The 25,420-nt window shown below is 55.2% G+C and overlaps 1 protein-coding gene across 8 annotated transcripts in view; it reads right to left on the bottom strand.

Moving 5' to 3' along the window:
- Positions 1–25,420, bottom strand: part of MSI2 (musashi RNA binding protein 2) — a 416,318-nt gene that overhangs the window by 14,771 nt on the left and 376,127 nt on the right. For 4 of the 8 annotated variants that reach the window (XM_066264029.1, XM_066264023.1, XM_066264022.1 and 1 more), the window contains exons 11-12: positions 16,298–16,321; positions 14,917–14,979 (exon numbers count right to left, since the gene is read on the bottom strand). The exons of 1 other annotated variant lie outside the window; for it this stretch is intronic. In XM_066264029.1, the coding sequence (XP_066120126.1) occupies positions 14,917–14,979; positions 16,298–16,321 (87 nt within the window). The remainder of the gene's footprint in view (positions 1–14,916; positions 14,980–16,297; positions 16,322–25,420) is intronic. 3 more of the 8 variants (XM_066264030.1, XM_066264024.1, XM_066264026.1) reach the window with 1 other exon arrangement.

The following is a 25,420-nucleotide window of genomic DNA, read 5'->3' as shown; positions in this document are numbered from 1 at the left end:
CTTCACTGGGATGAAGGATGTGTTGCCCAGGGCACCAAGTCCCATTCAGGAGATAATGTGCTGCCAAAATAGAACTCATTATGCGGCATCCAGGGCCAGGCAGCAGGGCGTCTGAGCTGACTGGTGTCACGACCCTATTCCCAACCCCAGCCCCCGTCACAATGGAGAGCAGCGAGCATAAGCCTGTGTGATTTTCTTAGAGGCCAGGGCTGGGTTAATTCACCATACTGGATTTTAGTGGGTTTTTTTTTAAGCATTTAAAAAAATTGCCTGAATAAAGGAATGAGTAAAGGGGCTGGTTGATAGGCTGAGGCCAGAGAAAACAGAGGTCAGAGTCCCTGTTCCCTCCAACACTGACCTCTATGACACTTCTCTCGGCCTTGATTAAAAACTCCGCAGCACAGAGACACTGTCTCTGCGTTAGGAAAGGACTCCTCCAGGCAGGGTGTGGACAGGTGGGGCGCCCTCAGGGTTCTCACGGGACCCTGTTCTCCAAAGCAAGAGCAACCTGCCTCTAACCCCCCACAATTCTGGGCCTCAGTAGACGCTAGATCCAGAATGCCAACAGTGGCGACCTGCATGCGCCCCTTTTTAACACCCAGCCGCTGCTCCTTGCTTGGGGGTCTGACGAAGGGCAGCTGGGCACCCAAGGGCCGTCCCGGGAACAGATCGGGGGCCCCGCCCTGCGGTTTCCCTTAGTGTGCCCTCTGAAGGTCGTACCCGCTATCCGTTCATACAGAGGATCAAATGGGAAAGGTCACCATGAAAAGATGACCTGCTCCTGATAACGGGAGGGGCAACACTCAGCTGTGGGTAGTCACAGCGTGTCTTGAGCAAGGGAGGATTACACCCCAGCAGTCTGCTCGGCCCCCTCGTCCTGGGAACCATTGGCTAACGCTTCCCTTCAAGAGCTTAGCCGGAAGGCAGGAGAGTGGGGAGAGAGGGGGAGAGAGAGAGAGAGGGCTGGCAATTACATCCAACCCGGGAAAACTGTATGACACACTAAATTAAAATCAGATCAGCTCGGAAACCCAGATGCAGGGGACAATCAATTTTTATACACAATCATTTTTAAAGCTCCGATGAAATTCAGTCTAGTTCAGAAAGGAAAGAGAAGAAATCTTTTAAAACAGAGCGAGGATTAAGAGAGTATCGTAATGGTACTATTTCTTTTTCCCTATCTCTAGAAATAGACAAATATGTTACTGAGAGGTACACAGCCCGGTGTCGACAAGTCCTGACACGTGCAGAGATGCGTGGCTTTGTCTTAGATACTGCACAGGACCCAGGGCAAGAGCTTGCTCACCCACGGGGCTGACAGGGAAGTCAGTGTGACATAAATACTGCGAATGCCTGTTGCGACGGTGCCCGTCTTAGAAGACTGCAGTTGGTTTGTTGTCTCGTAACCCAACCTGCCTCAGACAGCTCTGGCTGATGCTGCTGTCTGCCAGTTAACACTGGCATAACTCCAGTGGGGAACTGATGGGCAGTAAACTCAAGGCTTGGGACGAATAACTGCAGAATGGTCCAAGCTTCCGGTCAAATCTCACTCCCCTAAAGAGGTGACCCTGAAGAGGAGGCTCGAAAGCACTCACATCTTGTGTCTGTGGTGACGTTGGAGAGTCACACCACTTCTCCAATCCCTGGGGTGGGGTCAGGAGAAAGGTCCAAACACCCACAGTGGCCCCCCTGAGGAGGGCTTTGTGGTTGGGGGACTATGTACCTTACGTACAGGGACAGAAAACTGTTTCTTCTCTTTCCACCCTGACGCTGCTTTGTCACGGGCCCCGATTGGGGTCTGTGGGTGCGTCTCTCCTCAGAAAGGCCCAGGCCCGGCCGGTTGGGAAGGTGGTGAAGGGAGAGGGGGTTAGCGGTGGGCTGCCACCTGCTCCTGGTATCGGTTCTGGATATGGGGCAGCCGTCAACAGGCCTGGGCCCAGGAAACCAGGCTTTTGTCATGAGGGTGAAGAAGGAACTTTCTGGAGCCATGGTGAGGTCCCCCTTTCTCCCGGATCCCAGGCATCCTGAGGGGCAGACCTTGTTCGCACATGGGTCTAAGGAAGGAAGGAAGGAAGGCAGGGGACAGTGGTGCCCAGGAAAAGCAAGGCCACGATGTGAGGCTGTGAGTCACTGAGGCTTGGGTGACATTTGCTCTGTCAGTGTGAACTGTCTGCTGGTGGCAACAGCGTCACCCGTGAAGGGACCTCAGCAGGCTACGCCCCCTCAGGCCTCAAGTCTCAGAGGTGAGGTGGGGTGTCTGTCTGCCCTCCTGGGTGCGAATGGGCGATTCATTCAACAGTGCCTCCTCCGCCCCACCACTTCACGACTTGAGAGAGCTTGGGAATCCGAGGGGAAACGAAGCTGGAAGACAAATGTTTATGGTTTGGCAGGTGGTGGTGTGACACTCACATCGTGCTGCCTCTTCCCGAGAGTAGCTGGCTTCAGACTCCAAGCCCACACAGGTTAGACCCTGCAAGGAGCAGTGGATGGGGAGACCCCCCAGAAACCACCGGCAGCCATGCACCGCTGTCCCGAGCCGACCAGCAGCTGTGCACCAGCCCCGGGAGGCAGCCCCTGCCTCCGCCACTATGTGTCTACGCAAAGGCGGGTTGGGAGGTGGCGCTAGGCAGCAATGCCAGGGCCTCTGCTTCCTCATCCAGCCTCCCCAGCCTGAGAATCAAAAGGCAGGGAGTGTGGTGCCTACTAGTGACTCCCTTTTTCTCTCCTGAACGGTTTGGTGGCTCCCGAGAACGTCTGGTCAGGTGACTGCCTATGTCCCCGAGGCACATACACCTCTCTATCTCTTCCACAAAGAAACCGCTTTGGTTTCCCCACCTCTGCGCATGCCCAGCCGCCCCGCACAGCCGAGCTCACTCATCTCCGCCCTGCCCACCCCGGCCAGAGGGGCCAGGTCCTTGCTTGTGCCGTGTAAGTGACACTGCCGGCCCAGCTTACGGTTTCCGTACTATGTGCTACTGTTAGGCGAAAACACCATGCAATCCGGCAAGAACTGCCTACCAGACTGGGGTTCCCAGAGATGGGGACGTGAGCGCCCCATGAGACAGGGGACTGTGTCTCTCCCGAGGACCAGACCACCTTCCTCTGTGCCACATCCTGGAGAATGAGGCTGAGCCTCATTTTGATTCCCAGGGCTGCTGGGGTCAAGGGGAGGTGGAGAGGGCACTGGTACGCCTAAGCCCCCACAGGACCCCTCTAGCATGTGAGATCTTTCTGCAACCAGAGGGCTGATCTCAGTCCCGGAAGAGCACTCCATCTGCTGCGAGGAGTCTTGTGGGGAGCAGGAATGCGCTAGGACCCCTAAGTATTTACTGCCAATCACAGTGCGTGGACACGAGCGGCCTGGGCACCAGCGGGGGGGGGGGGGGAGGAAGCCCAAGGGGCCGCCCCTGAGGACCTGTACAAAAAGCTTTCCACTTGAGCACCCTGTCTTTAATGATCATGAAGGCCCAGGAGTTTAATCCATTTTTGATGTAAGCGCTAATAGCTCTGTGTCCTTGAAGTTCAAAGCAGGCGCATACATGTCACTAATTAGCTAAGTGCGGAGCCACTCAGCTCCCTCGCATGTTTCTAATTAGGTCTTTAATAACAAACAAACTCCGACCTTACAAAAAGGCCCCCATTCCTCAGACAGTCAAGGAGATGGCTGCTTCCCTCTTGCCGGTGGATCCTGGGCTGCTAGTTCTGTGAACATGCTTTTCCATTTCAGCCAGATCAGGCGGCCGAGGGAGAGGGGACGAGTCCGTCTCGGAGGACAGAGACCCTTTCAGCCCACCTAGGAGGTGGGGTGGGGGTGTTTCCGGCCTGGCTGGGAAATCCAGGGGCCCCTGGGTTCCAAAGCCTCCAGCTAAGTGTCCCAGACAGGCTTTCCCCTAGGTACCCCTTCCTGAGGGGAGGGTGCTGGTGACAAAGTCACAGAGCTGGTGTGAGGCTCTGTAACTGGCTACGACTTGGCGATACCTGAGCCCGCAGCTGTACTTGCCTGGGGAGCTTTAACTGTGACTGAGGCCTGGGGCCCGCCGCCGAGGGTTTTGATTTGAAGGGTCTGCAGTATGGCCTGGACTCGAGGAGTTTAACAAACTCCCCAGGTGAGTCTAGCGCGCAGCCAAGTTCAAGAGCCTCTGCGTGGACCCGAGTCCCAGAGCTGATGGGCTCAGCAGCAGCAGCTCTCAGCGGGTCCACCTTCCCTAATGAGCCATCCAGAGCCAAACCCTAAAGCTTTAATCAACCACACCCAAGGATGGAAGGCTAAGTGTGGGGTTTGTTGTTGTTGTTTGTTCTTTAACTAATACACAATTTTGGAATTAGTTCTGTCCTTCTCATTGACTTCATGCATTAAAAAAAAAAGAAGAAATAAGAAAAAAGCACGACTGACAGTTTTCCAGTGCATCCCCATCAAATTACCTCATCACTTGAAGTCCCTGGTTTTCTCTCTAGTCACTCCTCTCAGATCTTAAGGTACCAACCCTGCTGCCCCTTTCATCCCCGACGACAAGGGACCAACAGCTTTGGCAACAGAAGCAATGCAGAGCTACAGAACTGAACGGTGCCCTAGTCTGAAATCCCCCCCCCCCCCATCATCAACCTGTTGGTGGCAGAAGCCAGACTGGAACCAAGTCTTCCTACTCTTCCTTCTATGCTCTTACCTTCTCCAGCCCCTTCACCCCCTGAAAGGTGCTTATCATCCTAATCTGACTAATCTGCAGGTGCCCCCCCTCCTGGGAAGGGAAGGGATCTGAGGAAAGCCTCTGTGTCCACCCCCAAAGCCAGGGCACAGGAAGATATGGGCCAATCCCCGAACACTGTGTCACCTTCCAGCACGTCGTTTCCTGGCCTGATTTGTTTCTCTTCAAGCCAGCCCAGAAGGGAGACACCCCAATCTCTGCAGCTACCTCAGCTGAAGGTTTAAATTCCACTTTACATCCATAGAGCTAAATAATCTAGACCCAGAAAAGTCAAATACCATGACCAAGAATACACAGCAAAGCTGGGACGAAGTTTCTTCCACGTTGGCCCATGTTTTCTGGTCTTTCCTTTGAAGGCTGGGTGGCCAATGCCGGACCCCTCCTCCTGGATCAGTGCCCAACTGCCCTCTGACTCCAGGGCATCCTGGGTCCCCTGGAGCTTATAGGCTGAGGTTCTCTTCTTGTCCCCAAGGCCAGAAAAGCCAACCCTCCACAGGTCACAGTCAGAACTAACTTCCAGAAAGAGGGGGCTGAGGAGTCTTTGCCTCCCACAGCGAGCTCTGCCACAGGTACACAGGTTTGCATTAATTGTTTACCACAGACCTGGACAGACGTTTTATTAATATTAATAAGTAACTAGGAACAAAGGGCCCCTTTATTTTTAGCTTTCTCTAATTGCCTAGTAATTACTCATCTACAAAACAAATGAGCCCCTGCTCCTGGTTGCCATGGTACCAGGAGCCCAGCCTCTCTGCAGGACGATTGGCTGAAGAGCCCACTGTTCCCACCTCTGGCTGCACCCTTCCCCATCCATTGGCCCAAAGCAAAGCCCTAGCAACTGTGCAGCCAATCCCCTTCCAGGGCTGGGTTTCCCAGACACCTTCCAAATTCAGTCCTCACAGCTTACAGGAAGGGATGTTGACATCCCTATGGAGAACGTCTGTCCTGTCCAAAGAGGCTCTCCCTTGCTCCATCACCTAATTTCTCTTGGGCAGTGACTTACTTCCTTCAGCCTTGTTTTAGCTAAAGGCTCCTTTCAAATAATTACCTTCAGGCTGGCTCCCTCTTACCTGACCAGGCCTCCTGTGGACCTCCTTTGTCTGAAAAGACTCAGGGACCAAAAGTCAGATCAGAAATGTCAGCCAAAGCCAGACAGAACCATGACGTTAAGTCTGCACAGCAGAAGCAAGTGCAAAAAACACACATGCCTCCTGAGGCCTCGTGTCAATGATTTTGAGTTCTCTCCTCCCCCAAGGACATAGTGAATTGAGTCGATGGCAATGGTGGTTTTTTGAGCGAGTGTATGTTTTAAAAACGCTGAGCTTTGCTCTGGCATCACGGGGCTGGTGTGATGGGGCATCCACTGACAGTGGCCCAGAGCACAGATCTGATGAGATAGATCCAGACTAAAATCCTGTCTCTGCTGCCTCAGACAAGCTACCTAAGCCAGTAGGTAAATCCTTAAAATGGGAACGATAGTGCCCACTTCATAGGGTTCTAAGAATTAAATGGACTAAGGCAGGTGGGGGCTCACCAATAATGCATATAAGCTATTATTAATATATTATCATTATCTTATTAAAATGGACTGGGAAGTGTCTTTAACATTCTACCAACCACTTGCAAGATATCCTTTTCTTAAGGAATCTCCCAGGTGGGTGTGAGTTTTGAGATGCTGGCTGGGACCCTCCTATTCACACTACAGAACGGATTTCACCCAGCTCTCCCATCCTGTCAGATCTAATTCCAGCAGCCAATCACAGCTGTCCAAAAGCATTGTCTGCCCACCTCCAGTTCTTCAGGATCCCAAGGTAGAATGAGGAGACCTTTTTAGTAATGTTAATTAGCATCCAGGAACAAAGGGCTCCTTTATTTTCTGCTTTCTCTAATTGCATAGTAATTACCTATACTTAGAAAGAGGCTGACTTTGCCTCCTGAAGGATTACGCTTTATACTGCTGGGAAGACAGGCACCACTCTGAAATACTGGCAGAACATCTCCCAAGGACTCAAAACCCCACCCTTCCTTCAGGAGAACTCAGCAGTCAGAATGAAGACTGCGGACACAGCTCCTGTTGAAGAGTGAGAACAAACGTGGGGGAGCCCAGGTAGGCTTAATGAGGTATGGCTTCCTGGCAGTCTGAATCAGATTTTAACCAAGGGAGCAAAGACAAGAACAGAGGCAAGTGACCCCGCAGGAAGGGTGAAGCTGTTCAAGGTCACAAGCCCACCTCTGGCCCTGGGATTCCGGCTCAGGCTGTGCTCTGTGGGGCAGCTGCCAGGTTGACATTCCTTAGCTGGTTCCATTCTCATCAAGCTCCACTGCCATAAAGAATACGAACCTCTCTCCCATCAGTACGACAGTATCAACCTGGCTTCCAAGTTTCCTAGAATGCAGCCTGCCTACCTCTTCCTCGTCCACCCTCTGGCCTGCTCATCCCATCGCCACCCTTTGTCCCGAGTTCTCGCACCGAGAGTGTCCTCTCACCTTCCAATCCAAACCCTCCCAGGCCCGCTTCACGCCTCGCCTCCCTTCCGGGCGTCCGGCCTGCTGAGCGCTCTCTGGCCGTGCAAGGAATCCATCTCACTGCAGGCCAGCTCTAAGGTCGACGGTGTGCTGTGTCCTCCCCAAAGACCAGGAGCGTGTTGAAGGCAAAAGCCATGCCCTGGGATTCTACACCCTACTCCACCCCCCCAGTATGATGCTGAGCCCGGGATGAACAGAAGGAGCACTGAGGAGGGCGTGTTAGCTAATGGGAAGAGCAAAAGGTCCGCAGCACCTTACTGGGCTGCTACCTATGAACACTTATGGAGTGTTTGCAATGTACGTGAACTGCCTGTCACAGTGAACCTCCTGCCTTCAGTGGCGCTGATCTGCCCTGGACACTGCCATCAAGGTTTATCTAATACACACAGCTGATGTCGCATCCTGGTTTCACGAGGGCCTCCTGCTTTGGCTCTGCTCAACAATCTGGCTTTATTCCAGCCCCCCACCCCCACCCCGGCCCCAACTGCGTTTTATTCTCCAGCCACGGTGAACTATATGTAGGGGCTTCCAGTTCACACTACTGTTCTGGGTTCTGCTGGCTTTGCCCACGCTGTTCTCCACGGTCCCTTGGGGAGCTCACTGGAAACTCACTCTCCCTTGTGAAACCTTCCCTGACCTCCCAGACAAAGCCGATCACGCCCTCCTCAGTGCTCCTCGGTTACTGGGCTGACGGTGTCACAGTGTGAGCAGCCTCTAGTCTCCACACTAGGCTGAGCGACCCTGGAGGGCAGGGACTGAGCTCGGTATCTGTCTATGAGCTTCTAGGGCGGTGCTGGGCACCCACTGCTTGTCTGTCTGGCATCGTTCTCCCTTTCCCTCCTCTTGGCAAAATTCAGAGTCTCCTTTGGAAAGCCATCCTTCTCCCTGTGTGGCAGCTATTCAGATGAGAGGGGGTAGATCCCATCTTCCGTGGTTAGTTCTGCCTCAGCCAAGCGGCTGGACTTTTTGCTTGAATTCCGGACCATCTGCCCCTCTCCCACCCCTGCTTCTTCTAGACGGTGGTGTGCAGCAGGAAATGGTTGCAGCCATTTTGCCACCATAGGAAAGCCAACATAAAGACAGTGTTGAAGCAAGGAGAATTGTAGAAAAAGAGCCCTGAGCAGCCCATACATGAAGCCCACTCTCCCAAGGAGCTCCCTAGATGTCTGGCAATACATCCCTCCTCATATGTGACCAGGTTGTGCCGGGGTTCTGATATAGCCCAAAGCACTCGGATCCAAAGCCTAGGACACTCCATCCCTCCTCCTGAGCAGGCCCGAGCGTTGGAGGCCAACCAGCTGGAGTTGGGGTGTGTGTGTGTGTGTGTGTGTGCAGAGCACAGATGTGTCACCCACTGAAAGTAATTCCAGTGCTATAGAAGACCGTTAACATTCCCCCACTCCATCCACTTTAGGATTAACTTATACTTAGGTCTGGGCTTCACGGCTTAGTCGCTAATTGCACTGGAGTTGATTTATCAAGTGCACGGTATTTCTATTACAAAATTATTGATTAGAGTTGATGTATTTTATCCTCAATAGGGTTGGTCCAAAAGCCCTTGGAAAATGAATGAAGCTGAGGTCAGTGGCAGGTAGCTTTGCACATTATTATAAATGTACCAGGGTTACTGAAATCCAATGTGGGACTCTTTAAGGGGGAAATCCTGGCTCTCCCAGAAATGAAGATTTTAATGACAAAGTGAAGAACAAGGTGCCCACCCCCAGGACACAAGGCAGTGGACTGGGAGATAATGTGCTCAGAGGAGTCTTCCAGGTAAGTCCGGCTGGTCACAGCAGCTGGTCCTAACGAGTCACAGGTCTGCTCGCCCTCTGGGCTACTGCGCTGACTCTACTCCAGGGACACAGATGTGGTTCTATCCCAGCGAGAGGGCGTCCCCGTGACACTACCCAGAGACGGGCCATCTTGGGGTCAGAGCCCCCAGAGCATGCTTGCTGATAGCACAAGGGAGGCTGGGTGGGGAAGCAGGGGTGCTTCACAGCCCCCCACCCCCCTTCCTGGACACCAGGTCCTGCTGATGGAGGCGCAGCAAAGCCATCTTCAGCAGCGAAGATATTACAGTGATCTATTTTTCTGTTTTTAGTGAAGCCCACAGCGCCAGAAACAATGCCTCGCGGGGAGACAGGGGCTGTCCGGGGAAGGATGTGGGTCCTCCGACTACTGAAGGGAAGGACCGTCATGTGCCTGTACAGTCCTTGGTGCCTGGCACAGAGCCAGCCTTCAATGCATGTTTGTCGAAAACAACACGTGGGTACCTTAAAGCCCACGTTGCAACTGATGCACACAATTCCTGATTCTGCCAGCAGCTGAGGAGTGCGCGGGACACGACCGTGCACTCCCCTTGGCCCTCAACACATGCCAGGCAAAGGATGTCACTGGGGACACCGAGGACCTCGGAGACGGGCGGGCGGGCATGTCTGCTTTGTGAGATCTGCTCTCTTCCCCACAGCATTTTCTCTTATGGTTCAAGTTGAACTATTTATCCCATCTCCCAATTTTGAATTTTACTTTTGCTCATTTTACCTGTCAGATGACAACTAGGATATCCAGCCACAGGTCAGCAAACCCCAGAGCCAGGCCCAGGCTTTCAGCCAGTAGGGGAGATTGCCTGCACTGCCCCTCCGTCTCCACCCTCTTCTGCGCCTCAGCCCGGACTGCAGCTTCCGCAGGGAAGCCTCAAGGTTCCACATCTTCCCTCCGCCACCCCCGCGAAGGCCGACACAGAAGGCACCTCCCAGGTTTCCCTTCCTGGGCCTCGGGCCCCTCATTCTGTGGCCGACTGGCCTGCTCACCTCCAACTCCCTGGTCACCCTGACTGCGCCACCAACTGCCATAGCACCTCTTCTCTCTGTGAAACTACCATTTCACTGTCACTAAACACTCTTGGGGACTTCCTGGACTCTGGCCTCCTGGGCTTCTGTCTCTCATCACAGATTAGGGACATCTCCAAAAGTGCTAAGAGACCTCTGGCACTCCTGTAGGGCTTGTCACCACACAGACAGGGAGGACAGTGTCCCTAAAGACGACCGATGGCATGTGTCCCTGAGCTGAGGGCAAAGGCAGTGGGACCAGGCAGTCTTCCCAGGGAGATGGAAGGAAACGGGGTGTCCTCTCTGACAGTGCGACCCCTCCCCCCGCAGCCATGCCAACAGTCTCCATGGTCATCACTCCCACCCACTGTCCCCATCCCTCCGAGAGCTCATGGAAAGGCTTCCCTTCCCTTCACCCACCGTGAGAACCAGGGCTGACCCTCTCCAGGACCAAGTGCATTTCCTGTGTAGACTGAGGATCTTAAGATCTTCGTGCCTGTCCCTACCATAGCTCATGTCCCCTGCCCCCTGGGACAGGAACCACATAAGCAGGGCTGCCACACGGACCTGGCTCCTTGAAGGTCTGACTGTGAGCGGGCAGAGGAGTGGAGGGTTTGGAGGAGCCTGGCTGGCCGCCCGGAAGAAATGAGAAGAGGTCTGCTGTGTCCAAGGACCGTCCAAGGAAGACAAGAACAAGGAAGAACTTGAAGATTCCCTCCCAAATCTGGTTCCATTCTCTCTCCCTCGAGTTGGACACTATGATAGAGGCCTCAGTTGGGCTGGCTTAGAGCTGAGGGTGGTGACCCGGATCTGGACTGGCAGAGCAGGGAGTGTGAGGGGAGGTGTTGGTGGCTGATGGCGAGAACATGGATCCAAGCCCCTTGGCAACATTGAAAATATGGAGCCCCTTCTCTTCCTGGCACCCCACGCTATCTGGCAGCCAGCCGGCCGAGCCGGGCCGGGCCGGGCTGTGGGAGACCCTGTAATATCAACTCAACAATGCATGTTCTACAACTACGGCTACAGCTACCAGGACATCGACTACAGTGCATGCATTTAGTTCAGTCCCACAGATACATACAGTCTAAGAACAGGCAGGGCGGTGTGAAATGTTTTACTGGACAACAGGTGTTTTGGAGCTGTAACTAATAATAAAACAAATCGAAAACGAAAGTACAAAAAAAAAAAAAGACATTTCTCGAGAGTTGGATATGAGTTTGTTTCTGGAACTGTTTCATCTGAACAAGCAAAAACATGCAAACCAGCTGGTACTAACAGGAAGCTGGACACTGAGAGAGGATTAATAGGTGTGGACAAACCTTCCCGCTGAGCGTGCTCAGAAGAGTGTTTGAGAGGAGGTGTGCAGATCCTAGTGTAAGAGAGGCGGGAAAGTATGCCTCAGAGACTCATCGCAGCCCCAACCAAGCAAGAGAAAAGACAACAGAAAGGTGACTCTCACACTCACCACCACCATCAGGAGCTCATGTCACTACATTGGAATAAAGCTGGCAAGTATAAAGTACAGTAAGGGGTCCTGGCTGGGGCCGGACATGGGCTGGGGGGCGGGGAGGGGGCTCAGAAGCTTTAAGACTGATACACGGACCCGCCCGTAATGCCACCCAGAAATAAAATTGCCTGAAAATCAGAACCACTTCCCTCGCCTATGGAGGGGGTGGGGGGGTGGGGAGTCGTTTGCCAAATGGGATTGAGGTTTGGGTGGGACATGATGGGGCCACTGGAATTGAATGAACACGATCAAAATGAACAAACAAATCTCGACTGAGCACAAGAAAAGATGACATTTCAAACTACCAGGTGAAGGTAAAAGAAAAGTGACCACTGATAGTGAAGTTATCTAGGAGTCGGCAGGGACCTCCCCGGTGGGGTCGCCCGAGCCCTGCGCACCTCAGGTCCTGGGGGACTTAGGCAAAGGCGGGTGGGCTGGCCCAGCGGAGTGGGCGGAGGTGGCTGCAGAGCTCAGGGCCCCCTGGACCTCCTACCCTGACACCGGAGCCCTCACGGATGCGAGTCGCCAACCTGAGCAAAATCGAAGCTGCTTCCACCCCCCCGCGCCCGCGGCAGGCACTTCTGCCTCAGGAAGCTCCCCCAGTCCGTCAAAATGAAAGGAAAACACCTGAACAAAACTGTGGCACTAGACAAAAATGGAAGCCAAGAAAAGGGCCTTCCATCTGATGCCTAGTCCCTGACCCAGGCCTGAGAGCCCCTGGGGAGCAGAGCCGCCTCCCCCACTGCCTTGAGGCACCTGCCCGGCCGGGCGCAGTACCACGGCCCAGGCTGGTACTCCGCAGACTCTCTGGACCGGCTGCACCCTGGAAGGGAAGCTGGCTAAACCCCTGACTCCCTCCAATGGCCAAGGCTGCTGGCTCGGGTCTGGGAGGCGGAAGGCGCACCCCTAGCCCCTGGGAAGGAGCTGGGGTGGGGTGTAGGAGTATAGGGGTGCAGGGGTGCAGGGGCGGGTGAAGGTAGCACCTGACCGTCAGCCCTCAGTGAGCCCGTGCTGGCCTGGGCTGGCGCACAAACCCCAAGTCCGTGTGGCCCTCTCACATTCCAGCCAAAGGGCCACTGAGAGGCCACCACAAACGGGTAGATAATGGGCCCCCTCTGCCAGCCTCAGAGTCCAGAGCGTCTTCTCAAAGAGGGAGGGGTCAGTCCTCACAGGCCAACACTCACAAGAGGTCTTCCTCGACCTTGTAGCCCTGCTCCAGGTCCCAAGGTAGGGAGGGGGCGGGGGCCACCCTGTCTACACACGGGCAGGCGCCTTCCACCCGGGTGGGGTGCTGAGGTGCTGAGGCAGGCGGGCACAGTCTAGCCATCGCCCTCGGGCACAGCCCCAGCCCCTGATCCTGGCCACGCCGTGGGTTCCTGGCTGAGCCTGCACTCTGGAGGGTAACACCTCGGAGCTGAGGGTTTACTCCTGGCTCTAAGCAGGCTGGTGTGGGCAGGTGGTCTGGGGGCACACTCCTGAATAGAATTCACTAACAGTGCAGCGATGAGCATGGCTGACCTAGAATGGCCTGTGGGAGGGAGACTTTGCTCCCGATGGAAATGGCTACAAAGAAAACACCACTGATCCTGGAAAAAAAAAAAAAGTGTGGCTGGAAATGGCTCTGAGCTTTGGGGTTAGGAGTAAGAGGAGATGGGAGGGACTCCCACCTGGCTCGGGGGCCTGCGAGGGGGTGAGGGGGGTGGAAGGGGGCACAGACCACGGGGAGACCACTCTGACTCACAAAGAACCCCATGCTGCTCTTTAAACTTGCCATGAAGTCAGGGAGAATGGGGTGGGGAGAGAGGCAGGGTTAATTTTGGGTTAAAGTTTAGTTTCATAATCCAAGTTATCATAAAGAAAGAAACTGAATGGAGAAAACAAAACCAACAACACTCAAAAATCCCAAGTTTTCTTTTTGTCATCCCAACCCCACCAGGCACAGGTAGGACAAGAGGCTCATCTATAAAGCACTCAAGTTAAAAATCCAAATGGAACAGGGAGGCACGAGGCAGCTGTGTACCCCGTCCCCAGGGAAGGGGGGGCCAAGGAGCACTGGCCGGAGGGTGGGGGAGGCCCCTGGAGCAGGTGGACACTGAGAAAAGGCACCTGGCTCTCCGGACTGACAGGCCAGGCCAGTCTGCGCTGTTCTCTGGCGAGCTGCCCCTTGGCCCCCCCGAGAGTGCCTTGGCCCCTCTGAATAAATCCCCAGTGGCTGACTCGCAGGAGTGGATCCTTTGTAGCTCGAGGCAGTGCCAGTTTGCATGGAACGGATTTTTACTGACGTTTCTAATGGGCCTCACTGTGCCAGTTTCTTGTCACAGAGGGTTTGGGTTTTTGGCATTTGCCCTCTGGGCTTTTAATGCCCCATTGCCTGGTACCCTTGCCAGCACGCCCTTCCCCCGCCCTCCTCGGAGTCCTGTTACACCAAACTGACGGCTCCGCTGGATGCTCCAGCGCCCGGTCCACGGGCTGTGGGGGGAGAGCTGCGACCACGCGCAGGAGGGGCGGCCTCACGCAGCCCGTGGCCGAGGGGGCGGTGGGCAGGGCCTTGCTGGGAGCCCGGGGCAGAGCAGTGAGCATCTGGAGGAGACGGCCACAAAGTGCTCCTGGGGCTGTGACCCGGACGTGCCCCGGCTCCAGCGGACCCCACAGCGCCTCTGGGAGAACGTTCCCACCTCACTTGAGGGGTTCCAGACCTCCTTAAAAGGTTGGATGTGGAGACCCAGGAACCGGGGCAACCTCCTGGGAGAGAAAACCCCGCTTCCCTTGGCAGCCCAGCCGGAGTTCAGGCGCCCTCGGTCTCGGCTAAGAGGGCCTGGGAGGCTGCGGGGACCTCTGGAAGCTGCAGGTTATGCACTGAGGTCAGGGCTGGCTCCACGTTCGGCCTTTGGGAGCTCTGGGGTTTAGCCAGGTCAGCGGGAGCCGAGAGGACTGGTTGGTTGCGCTAAAGCTGGGAACCCATGGATGGGCTCTGAGCTTCCCTTTGACACCTAGACCTTTACTGGCTGGGTCTGAGACCCGAGGAAGGGAGCCTTGTGAACCAGCGAAAGCCAAGGAGGGGACTGATCACAGGTGCCCTGAAGCCAGCTGTCAGGTGAAGGGGCCGTCCAGGTCCAAAAGCAATCCACTTTTCTTTTTGTCAATGACAGAATAATCATCTACCTTTGGTTGGCAGTCTGGTGAGGGACCCCGGCTGGGAGGTGCCCTGGGGGGCAGGGGCTAGCCCGAGCCTCCCTCGTGCCCACCCTCCAGGCTGAGGGACAGACGCAGCCACACAGATCCAACAGGGCCTTTACCTTCCCCTGCGCACTGGGGCATGCCTGGCCGCCGCCTGTCCCATACACCTTCCTACCTGAGCCTCTCGCTGCCGCCACCGCCGCTGCCGCCACGGGTCCATACGCTGCTGCCGGGAAGCCTGGTGGGGAGAGCGGAGCCGCAGTCAAGGAGGGATCCGGAAGGGGCACAGACAGCCCTGACTCCCAGCCACCGCCCCCCCCCCCCACACAACGGACAGGAGGGCTTCTCCAAGGGGGCAACTTTCGGGGGGGGGGCATGGATCAGTGGCTCTCAGGCTTCTGAGAGGCACAGCAGCACCTTAGGGTGTGGTGTTGCTCACGTCTGTCACCCGGAAACTGGTTCTCCTAGGCATACCAGCAAATTCCAGAGGTTATAGGAGGAACCTCTCTCTCTCAAGAGAGACAGCCACCGGGGCTAGCTCTCTGTCACCTCTGCAGTGACACCAGGTAATTCCCCAGGACTCGTCCAGAGCAGGACCAAGCCCGGCCGGGGTGCCTGCAGGAAGTGGTCAGCCCTGAGCCGCAGGCGGGAGGGCGTTGGGATGGGGTAGGCACAGGAAGGGGCCCCTTGGCCAGGAGACAGCTTAACTCGAGCTGTTCTCCAAAGGCGCTGCAGGTTTGCTCGGCCTTCCTAGCCGACTCTGTCCTGTCGGCAGCATCGCTGCCCCAGGCCTACGGGCGAAGCACTCTGGGCGTCAGGCTGACTGCGTGCGCGTGAGGCCAGCTGTGGGCGGGAGTGTGGGACCTCCGTGGGGCGAGCCCTGTGGCTTCGTCTCTCAGGGCTTTAGTCGCCCGAGGCACCGGGGTGGGGACACAGAGCCGGCTCTCCTATCCGAGCTCCGCTGACCCTGATGAAGCCACTCGGCAGGGTCCCCCAGGGGTCTGGACCAAGGCTTATGCTATCTAATAATGCACCGGCGGCCAGTCTATCCCAGCAAGGGGACTAGAAGTCAGAAGGACAAGGTGGCCCAGTGTGGTGGCAGAAGGTCCAGGAAAGGAAGAGGTGGGCTTCCCTGGGCCGCTAACATGTGCACACACAGCCACACACCGGGACACACACAGATACACTTCCACACACATGAAACAAACACCCTCTCCATCCAGGAAGACCCTCGGAGGCCCGACACCATTTCCGATGCCCGTGGTTTCCAAGGACGTGCCAGGGCCAGCAGCATGGAGCCAACGGCCCACCCACTGAGCTTTCCAGGTGAGGACTTCGCACAGGACAGAGGGGAAGACATGCACCACGGGGGGCAGGGAGCAGGGGAGGGAAGAGTGGAGAGAAGAGCAAGTCCCAAACAGAGGGCACTAGAAGCCCACTAAACTCTAAGACTACCGTCCTAGCTACATGGAACTACGGGGGAAGAAGTTCAAAAGGGAACAAGCTACTCTAAGGTCAAGCTAAACTACTTATAATGCCAATGAAAAGAGACATACTTGCATTTAAATATGGTAATAGGGCTGTTGAAGGGGGAAAAAGAAAGATCCAGGTGAAATAAATGTACACGGCGGACCCCGGCCGCTTGGCCTGGGTCTCCAGCTCCCATGAAGACCGCGCATGCGCACACGCCTGGAGGCTGCTCCCGCCCCCAGCCGAACGCCAAGGAAGGGGACTGTCCCACTAAGTCCTCTCCCCATTTCTTCCAGACGGGATCTAGATTTCTGGAGATTTGGGTGCTGGCAGAATGTGCTGAAGGAACATAAGGAAGAAGTCAAGTTATTGCTCCCTGTCCCGAGTCTCAGTGCGCCAGGCTCCCCGCAGGCCCGGGGCAGGGCGGGGCCTGAGGAGGCGGCGGAGGGCAGGTCAGGCTACGCTTTGCAGGCTCTCACCTTCTACCTGAAGCAGGTAGCCTTGGACGCATGACAAGGCGGTGGTGGTGGTGGGACTGTGTGGAGGGGTGAGTTGGGGGGAGGGGAGTTGAGTTAATACAAAGACTTCTAACAAAAGATCTATTTTCTGGAGTTGACAGCATTTTGGACAAAAAAGTCCAAGAGAAAAAAGAAGGGGGAAAAAAACCATATCCAAGAAAATCCATTATCCTGAATCTCAGATAAAGGCTCATGCTAGAGATGGAGCATCCCGGCGCTGAGGGCTGGAATTCAATCTCAACCAGCAAAGCTAGGGGCTATGTGGAGTGACAGGTGAGAGGAGGGCGGGGGTGGGGGTGGGGAGGCGAGAGCCACCCAGCCTGCCCCTTGCAATGAGAGCCGCAGCCGCCACCACTGTCTCTCCTTCTGGCCCACATCCCCAGCTCCTGCCATTCACCTCCGGCCTCACTGGTCACCCCAAATGCCTCTCCAGATGACCTTGCGGATAAGCTCCTGATGCTACTTCCAGGGACATGGGGCTCTCCTTGGTAGCTTGTCGGGGAAGGGTGAGCACAGAACCAGGAAAGGGGTGTGTGTTTGTGGGTCCCTGTGGGGAGCCTGCTCCAGCCAGGAGCTGTCATGAACCAAACAAGCATCGTGACCCTGGCCTAACGCCATCTGATGGAATACAGCCCGCCTCCAGGACAGTAAGAGGGCCCCGAGGACCAGGAGGCCCCAGATCACGGACCCTGGTGGACACATGCTTTCCTGGGCGGGGTCTGGGCGAGCTGGGGGTGCAGGGAGCGCTTTGCAGGCTGGCCTCAGATCCCATTTTCAGCATCTCTCCTGCCCCCCGAGGAGCCAGGGGTCCCCTGTGGCGGGCTGGTTCCCTGTAAACCTCTTCTATTTATTTTTGAAGGGACCGGGTGTCTGGGCTGTCAAGGAGAGAACTGCCCCAGCAGGGGGGTTTAGAGGAGGACCCTGGGAATTAGGGACAAGGTCTGCCAGCAGGGGGGTTTAGAGGAGGACCCTGGGAGTTAGGGATAAGGTCTGCCAGCAGGGGGGTTTAGAGGAGGACCCTGGGAGTTAGGGACAAGGTCTGCCAGCAGGGGGGTTTAGAGGAGGACCCTGGGAATTAGGGACAAGGTCTGCAGGGCTCAGGGCTTCTCGTTGGGCTGAGGCCCAGAGCAAAGCTGCGGCAGAGCCCCCGCATCCATGAGTGCCCACAGCTGCCCAGCACTGCACTGCCCAGAGGGGAGATGACCACCCACTCTGCTGCTGGGAATGTGGAGAGGGGGGTCCCTCTTCAACACAGCCTGTCTGGCCCACACATGAAGGGGCAACCAGGTTTCTCCTGGTGAGGCAAATTAGCACAATAGCTAAGTGCACAGACATGGAGCCCATCTGGGTCCAAATCCTGGCTCAGTCGCTTACTAGCTGTGTGACTTTGGGCAAGTTGCTTAACCTTTCTGTGCCTTAATGTCCCCATCTTTAGAGGAGGTGACGATATTACTGCGGGATTAATAGATGCAAAGTGACAGGGAGTAAACATAAATGAGGTTGAGCTGACATGTTGATAAGGCCTATTAGACCTCTGCCCAGCCATCTGCCCGACCTTCAAGACTGGACTCTCCCCACGCAGAGCTGTTCCACATTCCCCATTCTGGGCCATGTGGTCAGAGGGTCACACGCACACAGGGGACCTTGAATTCCTTACTGATAACAGTGGTCTGTAATCCTTCACCATGACCCAACTTCATGATGCCATTTTAGTGGAGCTAAATTTCCAAAGTTCAAGATAAAACATGTGTTCTTCTGTTCGGCTCGAAGTTTGACCAGGCCAAGAGGGCTGGCATGACCGTAGTGGTCTAATCTTTCCATTTCTTAGCAGTAAATCAGACAGAAAGGAGAAAAATACTCTGCTGATAAAATCTCAGGGCCGGACAGGTCTAGGGTGCCTACCTGGGAACTTAGGTATTAGGAATGTAGTATGCGCCTCCTAATGGGGAACCCTGTATTATTCAGAGATGAAGTATCTGTATACAAAGGAATGAAGCACTAATGGTAGAATTCCTGGCATGGGCAGGTGCGTGCCTTGTAGAGCCTGTCATTGTTCAAGAGCAGTCAGCCCCAAAGACACAATATTTAGAGCCTGGAGCTCCTCTGCCCTTCAAGTGGAACAATGGGAGGCTCGCTGGGTTTGGTGTCAAAGCCTGGCCTCCAGCCTGGCTGCCTCTGCCTTGCTGGGTGACTGGGTCGTCACCTCTCTGGGTCCTGAGCAACCAACCGAGTCCTCCCTCTTGCAAGGACGGAGGGCTGGACGACCTCTAAAGTTCTGTCACCTCGGACCCTGCATGAGCCTATCTTTCTGTGTGAGAAGATGACAAACCCAAGTCCCTCTGTCCCTTGCGTTGGTGCTAGCACACCTCTAGGGTTAGCATCTCACTGAAGTGAAAGGTGTCACCATTCCACGGTCAGCGAATGAGACCCTTTTCTGGACTTCACTGAAAATTAGAAGTCAACGCCAGTTTAGGTTCTTTTGAGGAGGACTTGAGACCACGCCTACCCGTTTCTTTCTGCAGCAATACGGGTGTCTACCTGTCCTAAGCGGGTATATTCATGTGCACATCTTATTTCTCTGGCTGAGTGACAAATTCTCCTAGGGCAGGGGCTGAGTCACATGTCCCACATAGGACAGTCACCCTACCACCCTGTGGAAGGAAAGCCCCCCCCCCGAACAGTGGTGAACGAATCCTTGTGACCAGACCCCTGTGAGAACATCTGCACAGTCCCCATTCAGAGCTGCAGGTCTCTCTTCTGGTGGTGGTGGTGGGGCTTAGCAACCTACAAAGAATCGGGTGGGCCTGTATCTCTTTTTTTTAGTAACCTTTTTTCCAACTTTATTGAGGAACAACCAACAGATACTATATACATTTAAAGTGTACAATGTGGCGACTTGATACCCCCCCCACACACACATTGTGGAGTGATCACTAAGATCAAGATAATTAACACACTCATTACCTCAGTGTCAATTCATTTTTTTAATGGTGAGAATGCTTAAGACCTATGCTCGATAGCTTTCAAGTAAACAATACCATGTTACTAACTATACATGCCACGCTAAACAGAACCCCCTCAGAATTCATTCATGTATAACGGCAAGCTTGTATCCTTCGGCCTGTATCTCCCTGTGTGGAGGCAGAGGATCCCTGATGCAAGGGAGCCTGGGTGCCCTCAGTTTCAGGTAAGACACAGAGAGGGGGGCGCTGTCCTGTCCACCGTGGGGTGTAGGGTCAGGCACCTCTTCCTCGGCGTCCACTCCCCTTCTTGGTCTGAGAAGACGCCACCTGGGATACCCTTTCTGGGGCAGTTACTGCTTGCAGGGACCCTTGGGTGAGTTTGTAGGCCCTCGGTGCTTCTCCCACAAAGAGGAGGTGAGAGAATTCTGGGGTTCTCTATGGCTCCGGCGGGCTGTGACACTGAGGGGGTTTTATGAAACACTCTGGTAATGTGCATTACCGCCCCCAGTGGTCCATTATGAAGGACGATTTTTCCCATGTGGTGCCTGCCGAAAGCACCCCACTGCACTCCCCCCACCAGGGGTTTCTCTCGATGGTCCCCACATTCTTGGCTAAATGCAATGTTGCTTTACTGAGCCGAAATACTCAAAAATAGGCAACCAAAATAAATTGGTCACCCAGAACAGAGAAAACGTGTCCTAGAAGAGTTTAGAAACTCCACTGCCTGCGATCCGGCCGGCCTGGGGCCCTCCCCGCGTCCTGGGCAGGCCTGCCTGCTGTGACAGGGCTGGTTCTTTACACAGGAACTCCCTCGCTTTAGCTTGTGTGCAGAAAGAGAGCGCAGCGGCTGCCAGGCGCTAAGACTGGAAAAAGCCAAATGATACATTTTTGGAGCGCGAGGTCCCAGGGGTTCAGAAAGAAACAGAGGGCACGGAAAGGGACAACTGAAAACCAAAGGGACACAATGATGTGATCAAACTGTAAAAGCAGATATGTGTCCATTTGGGGGAAAACAAAACAAAACAAAACAAAACACTACTGAGTTCCTTACATTCAAAACAGAAATCTGATTTCCACATAGTGTCAGGAGCAAGCCTGGCCTTCACTGAGGACACCGAGGCGCCATTCCTGTGGAGACCCTGGGATGGAGGAGAGAGCTGGGTGCCGCTCCTGGGGTGCAGGAGAGTGTGGGCGGGAAGTGACGGTCACCTGGAGCCTGGCTAGTGTCCCTCTAGTGAGGGAGGCAGAGGAGCCAGTGAGGAGGCCAGCTCTGCCTGGGCCAGGGGGTGGGGGAGGGCCCACAGCTGGGGGCTGGTCCTGGCCCCTCCCTGCTGCTGCAGGGACGCAGAGGTTCCGGCCACGGCAGGAGGAGGGCGCAAAAACTGCCCCCAATACTTTTCAATGTAATTGCTGTTTGGCTTAATTTTTAGATAAGATATCATTCTTTAGACATTTAGATGGGGATAGAGGGAAAAATCTTTGTGGGGTTTTATAATGTTTTGTTGTCAGACAGCCCGTCTGTGGCCCTGGGGTTGTAGAAACGTAGAAACAGGGAGTCTGGGAGCATCCTCTGAAAACAAAAGAAAATTCTAAGAAAGAGGCAAATGCAGACCAAGGGTGCGGGGCCAGAATCCTCCTGACTCGGACGTGGTCAGGGAGCAGCGAGTACATGCTGCCACCATGCCCTGAGGGCCAGTGTGGGGTGAAGCCGGCTCCCCAACACCACGAGGCACCTTGCAGCCTCTGATCTGCTCTGACTGAGGCGGGACAACGGGCCTTGGTCCGGACCGGCCAGGCTCTGGGCCTGGCTCCAGCTCACAGCATGGAGTCGAGGGCTGCAGAGCGAGAGCAGGAGGCCCCAGCTGCCTCCTGGCCCCTTGGAGAGTGAGCGTCCACCACCAGGCCACAGCCCGCACTCCACGCCAACTCCTTAACCCATCCCCAACCCGCCTGCACACTGAAGTCCCCCGGGGAGCTCGAAAAACTCGGTAATGTGCATTACTGAATGATGCACCCCCTCCCCGTGCTGAACCACTCAGTCTGCCGTACAGCCTGGACAGTGGAAACTTTCCAAGCAGCCCCGGGGACGCGGGAAGCGCAGCCGGAGCTGAGCACGCGGCTTTCCGCAGAGGTCCGGGGCTGTCCCGGGAGGCAGGAAGCAGAGCGCTCTCTGGGGACTCGGGCCCAGCAGGCATCCTCTCCTTAGGCCTTTCTACCTCACAACGGAGAGCTGGAGCCGCAGCGCCCGCTCACCTAGGACTTCTGCAGGGAGCTCCGTAACTCGACTTCCTCAGCCCCCTGCCCACGCCACAGACATTTACTGAGTCCCTACCACACCCAGGCACTGTCCTGATCACCGGGCTTATGAACTAGACGCACTGTCTCTGCCTTCACGGAGCTTACAATCACGATTAGCCCCTGGTGACTGGGCTTATGAACTAGACGCACTGTCTCTGCCTTCACAGAGCTTGCAATCACTACTAGCCCCTGGTGACTGGGCTTATGAACTAAACGCACTGTCTCTGCCCTCACGGAACTTGCAATCACTACTAGCCCCTGGTGGGGAAAAGGCAGCCAGCTGGGGATCAGGCTGCACACACCAGCTCCTTGGGAAGGAGGGAGCATCAGTTAATGATCAGCAGTGCCCTGGGCGGCAGGGGAGCCGTGGCTCATTCTGCCAGGGAGAAGGGGTGGGTCTGCCTCAGGCCCACCGCCCGCCCGGGGAGCCAGGTCCCTCCCTGTCTGCTGTGGGGTCTCCTCATGGCTGAGCTAAGACCTGGGTGTGGCTATATTAAATCCTGCAGCAATCAGGTCAGTCCTCAGGGACGCCAGAGCAGAGGAAGTGGCCATTCTAACGAATTCTTTTCTCTGGGACCAAGGAAGCAAAGGGGCCTGACTGGTGGAGGTGCAGTGGGTAAAGCGCTGACCCAGAGGGCTGAAGCAGCCAGCTCGAAGCCCCAAGGTTGCTGGCTCGAGCGCGGGTTTGTCAGCACGGGGGTCACTGGCTCGGCTGGAGCCCCCTGGTCAAGGCACACATGAGAAGCAATCAATGAACAACTAAAGTGATGCAACAACGAGTTGATGCTTCTCATCCTCTCTCTCCCTTCCTGTCTCTCTCTCTTTCACTCTCTCTCTCTCTCAAAAAATAAGCAAATAAATAAAAGGAAGCAGAAGGAAAGGAATGGAGCTGTTCCCTTGACTATGATCTTGACCTAATCCTCAAGAGTTCTCACCACTACAATTCAATTCAGTTAAAAAAAAAATGACCAAGCCAGGCCCTGGCACGTACGCACGACCAAGACTCAGGTCTCTCAACTTGTTTTGTAGTCACTATCCACTGGGTTGGGGGCGGCGACCCGAGAGAGTTCCAGCTTCATGCAGCCTTGGCCCGACCACCCAGAGCCTTGGGGACAGGGCTAGGTTCCTCTGTAGTGCTGGCCAGGGCCCCAGCACTGGCTTCTGGCTCGATGAGGACACTGTCCAGCACCAGTCTCTCCCTCCGGCGAGACCTCAAGGACGAGAACGGCCACAGGGAGTTCACTGCAAAGTCAGCCCTTGCTGGCCTGCCCTGTGATGGCAGTTTGTGGCCCTGGATAACCCAGGAGCACCTGTGTGCCCACAGAACAAACAACTGCCCGTTTCTCTGAGACCAAGACCTTCAAAGTGAAGGGATTCCAGACCGCAACCTCTTAAGAAGACATCAACAAACTATTTTGAGAATTCCTCCTTGCATACAGTACCACCGCTTCTCCCCTACTCCTCATAAAAATGGCAACTTCTGCTTTTGAAACATTCTCCCGCCTACCACCAATGAAGGCAAGGACAAACCACTGGTCTGACTGGTCACTGGTCCTTCCAGAGCCCACTGGTCAGAGAGCTCTGTTCCCCAAATTTCAGATGTTGACTTGCCCGAGAAAGAGTCAACATTCTGATTCCTCCCCAAAGAGGACTCTTGATGAGCCATTTAAGTCTAAATGCTGCTGCAGGGTTCCAAGCGCGAGTCCGACAGTGCCCACCGCTGGGGACCAGGGTGCTCGTGTGCACGAGTGTCTGGTCTCTTGAGCACCCCAGACGTTTTGCTGAAAGACTCCAGGTTCCCACCCACCTTGGCCCCATCTCTAGCTCAGTGAGTAAACTAACACCTGTGCTCTCAAGTTCCCTCCCTGTAGAATGCAGATGCCACCACCTCTGGTCTCCTGAGAGAGGGCGGTCCAGGTGCTGAACGACAGACCCCTGCGGTGCTGGGCATCGCTGGTGGGCCTGGGCGGGTCAGGGAGTCCTGGGAAGGAGCACAGAGTGGTGGGAGAGGTGCTCTGAGTGCTCAGGGCAGACACTATTGACAACCAGCACAGAACTACGGAACATTTTTAACCGCCAGTGGACCACACACATCACTGTACACCAGCCCTGGTGGGCCGGTGAATGGTAGAAACTTGGCGGCTGTTTCCTCACCTATAAAGTCAGATGATGAGAAATGACTCGTGGGCTGAGGATGGTGATGGCAGCTACTGCTTGAGCACTTTCCACGGCCTAGGGACCTGTGTCACCTCGCTGAGCCCTCGCTGCTGCTCTACAAGCAGATTTGCTCGTCCACTGAAGAGGTGAAGGGCTCCAAGGTCCAGAGCGGTAAAAGGAAACTGTACACGACGTGGTTAAAAATGCCATCTCCCGGCCCTGGTCGGTTGGCTCAGTGGTAGAGTGTCAGCCCGGCGTGTGGAAGTCCTGGGTTCGAGTGCCAGCCAGGGCACACAGGAGAAGCGCTCATCTGCTTCTCTACCTTCCCCCTCTCCTTCCTCTCTGTCTCTCTCTTCCCCTCCTGAAGCCAAGGCTCCACTGGAGCAAAGATGGCCTGGGCGCTGAGGATGGCTCCATGGCCTCTGCCTCAGGCACTAGAGTGGCTCTGATTGCAAGGGAGCAATGCCCCAGATGGACAGAGAATCGTCCCCTGGTGGGCATGCCGGGTGGATCCCTATTGGGCGCATGTGGGAGTCTGTCTGACTCCCTCCCCGCTTCTCACTTAGAAAAAATACAAAAAAAAAAAAAAAAAAAAAAAAGGCCATCTCCCAACACTCCTTGGCTGTGCCACCCAAGACAAGTCCCATAGCATCCAGCTCGGCCTCATTCTGCTCCTCTGTAAACACGGTCCATGATGGCTCCTTGTCGGGCCACTGTGAAATTCAACGAGAGGACGCCGCTAGTGCTCAGCGCGGTTAATCTGGCGCTCGGTAACTGCTCAGTAAGTGGAATAACTTTTATTTCTATTTTTATTATTATTGCTCAAGGTAATAACAGTAGCAGAGCTGAGAACTCCCTTCAGTGCCTTCCTATTCTAAAGCCCTATTAATTTACATGACATTTCACATCCAAAGTGCTTTAATAGATAACATTTACAATTCACTGGTGAGTGGTTAGGGTGTATTTTATCGGCAGTGTAAGCTCTAAGTCTGGTGGAGGAATGTGATGGCAGGAGGCGAGAGGTTCTGGGGGCTGGGGAAGGCGTGGCTGGGCCAGCCGGCTGGGCCCTGTGACAGTGGTGACCGCAGGGGCGGACCTGGATGCTGCAGCCCCGGTGCCTGTGCTCAGCAGCTGGCCTTGTGCCGACATGCTGCTCACGGGCTCGTCCAGCACCTCCCAGGTCCCCCAGGAAGGGCACGGCCAGAAGAGCCACTTGGGGTCCTTCCATCCGAGTAGGACCCTGTTTGCTCGTCTGCCCAGCAAGTGCCCTATA

This window comes from Saccopteryx bilineata, chromosome 2 (genome assembly GCF_036850765.1).
Source record: "Saccopteryx bilineata isolate mSacBil1 chromosome 2, mSacBil1_pri_phased_curated, whole genome shotgun sequence".
Classification (NCBI taxonomy): domain Eukaryota; kingdom Metazoa; phylum Chordata; class Mammalia; order Chiroptera; family Emballonuridae; genus Saccopteryx; species Saccopteryx bilineata.
This window is presented reverse-complemented; position numbering and strand designations above follow the sequence as displayed.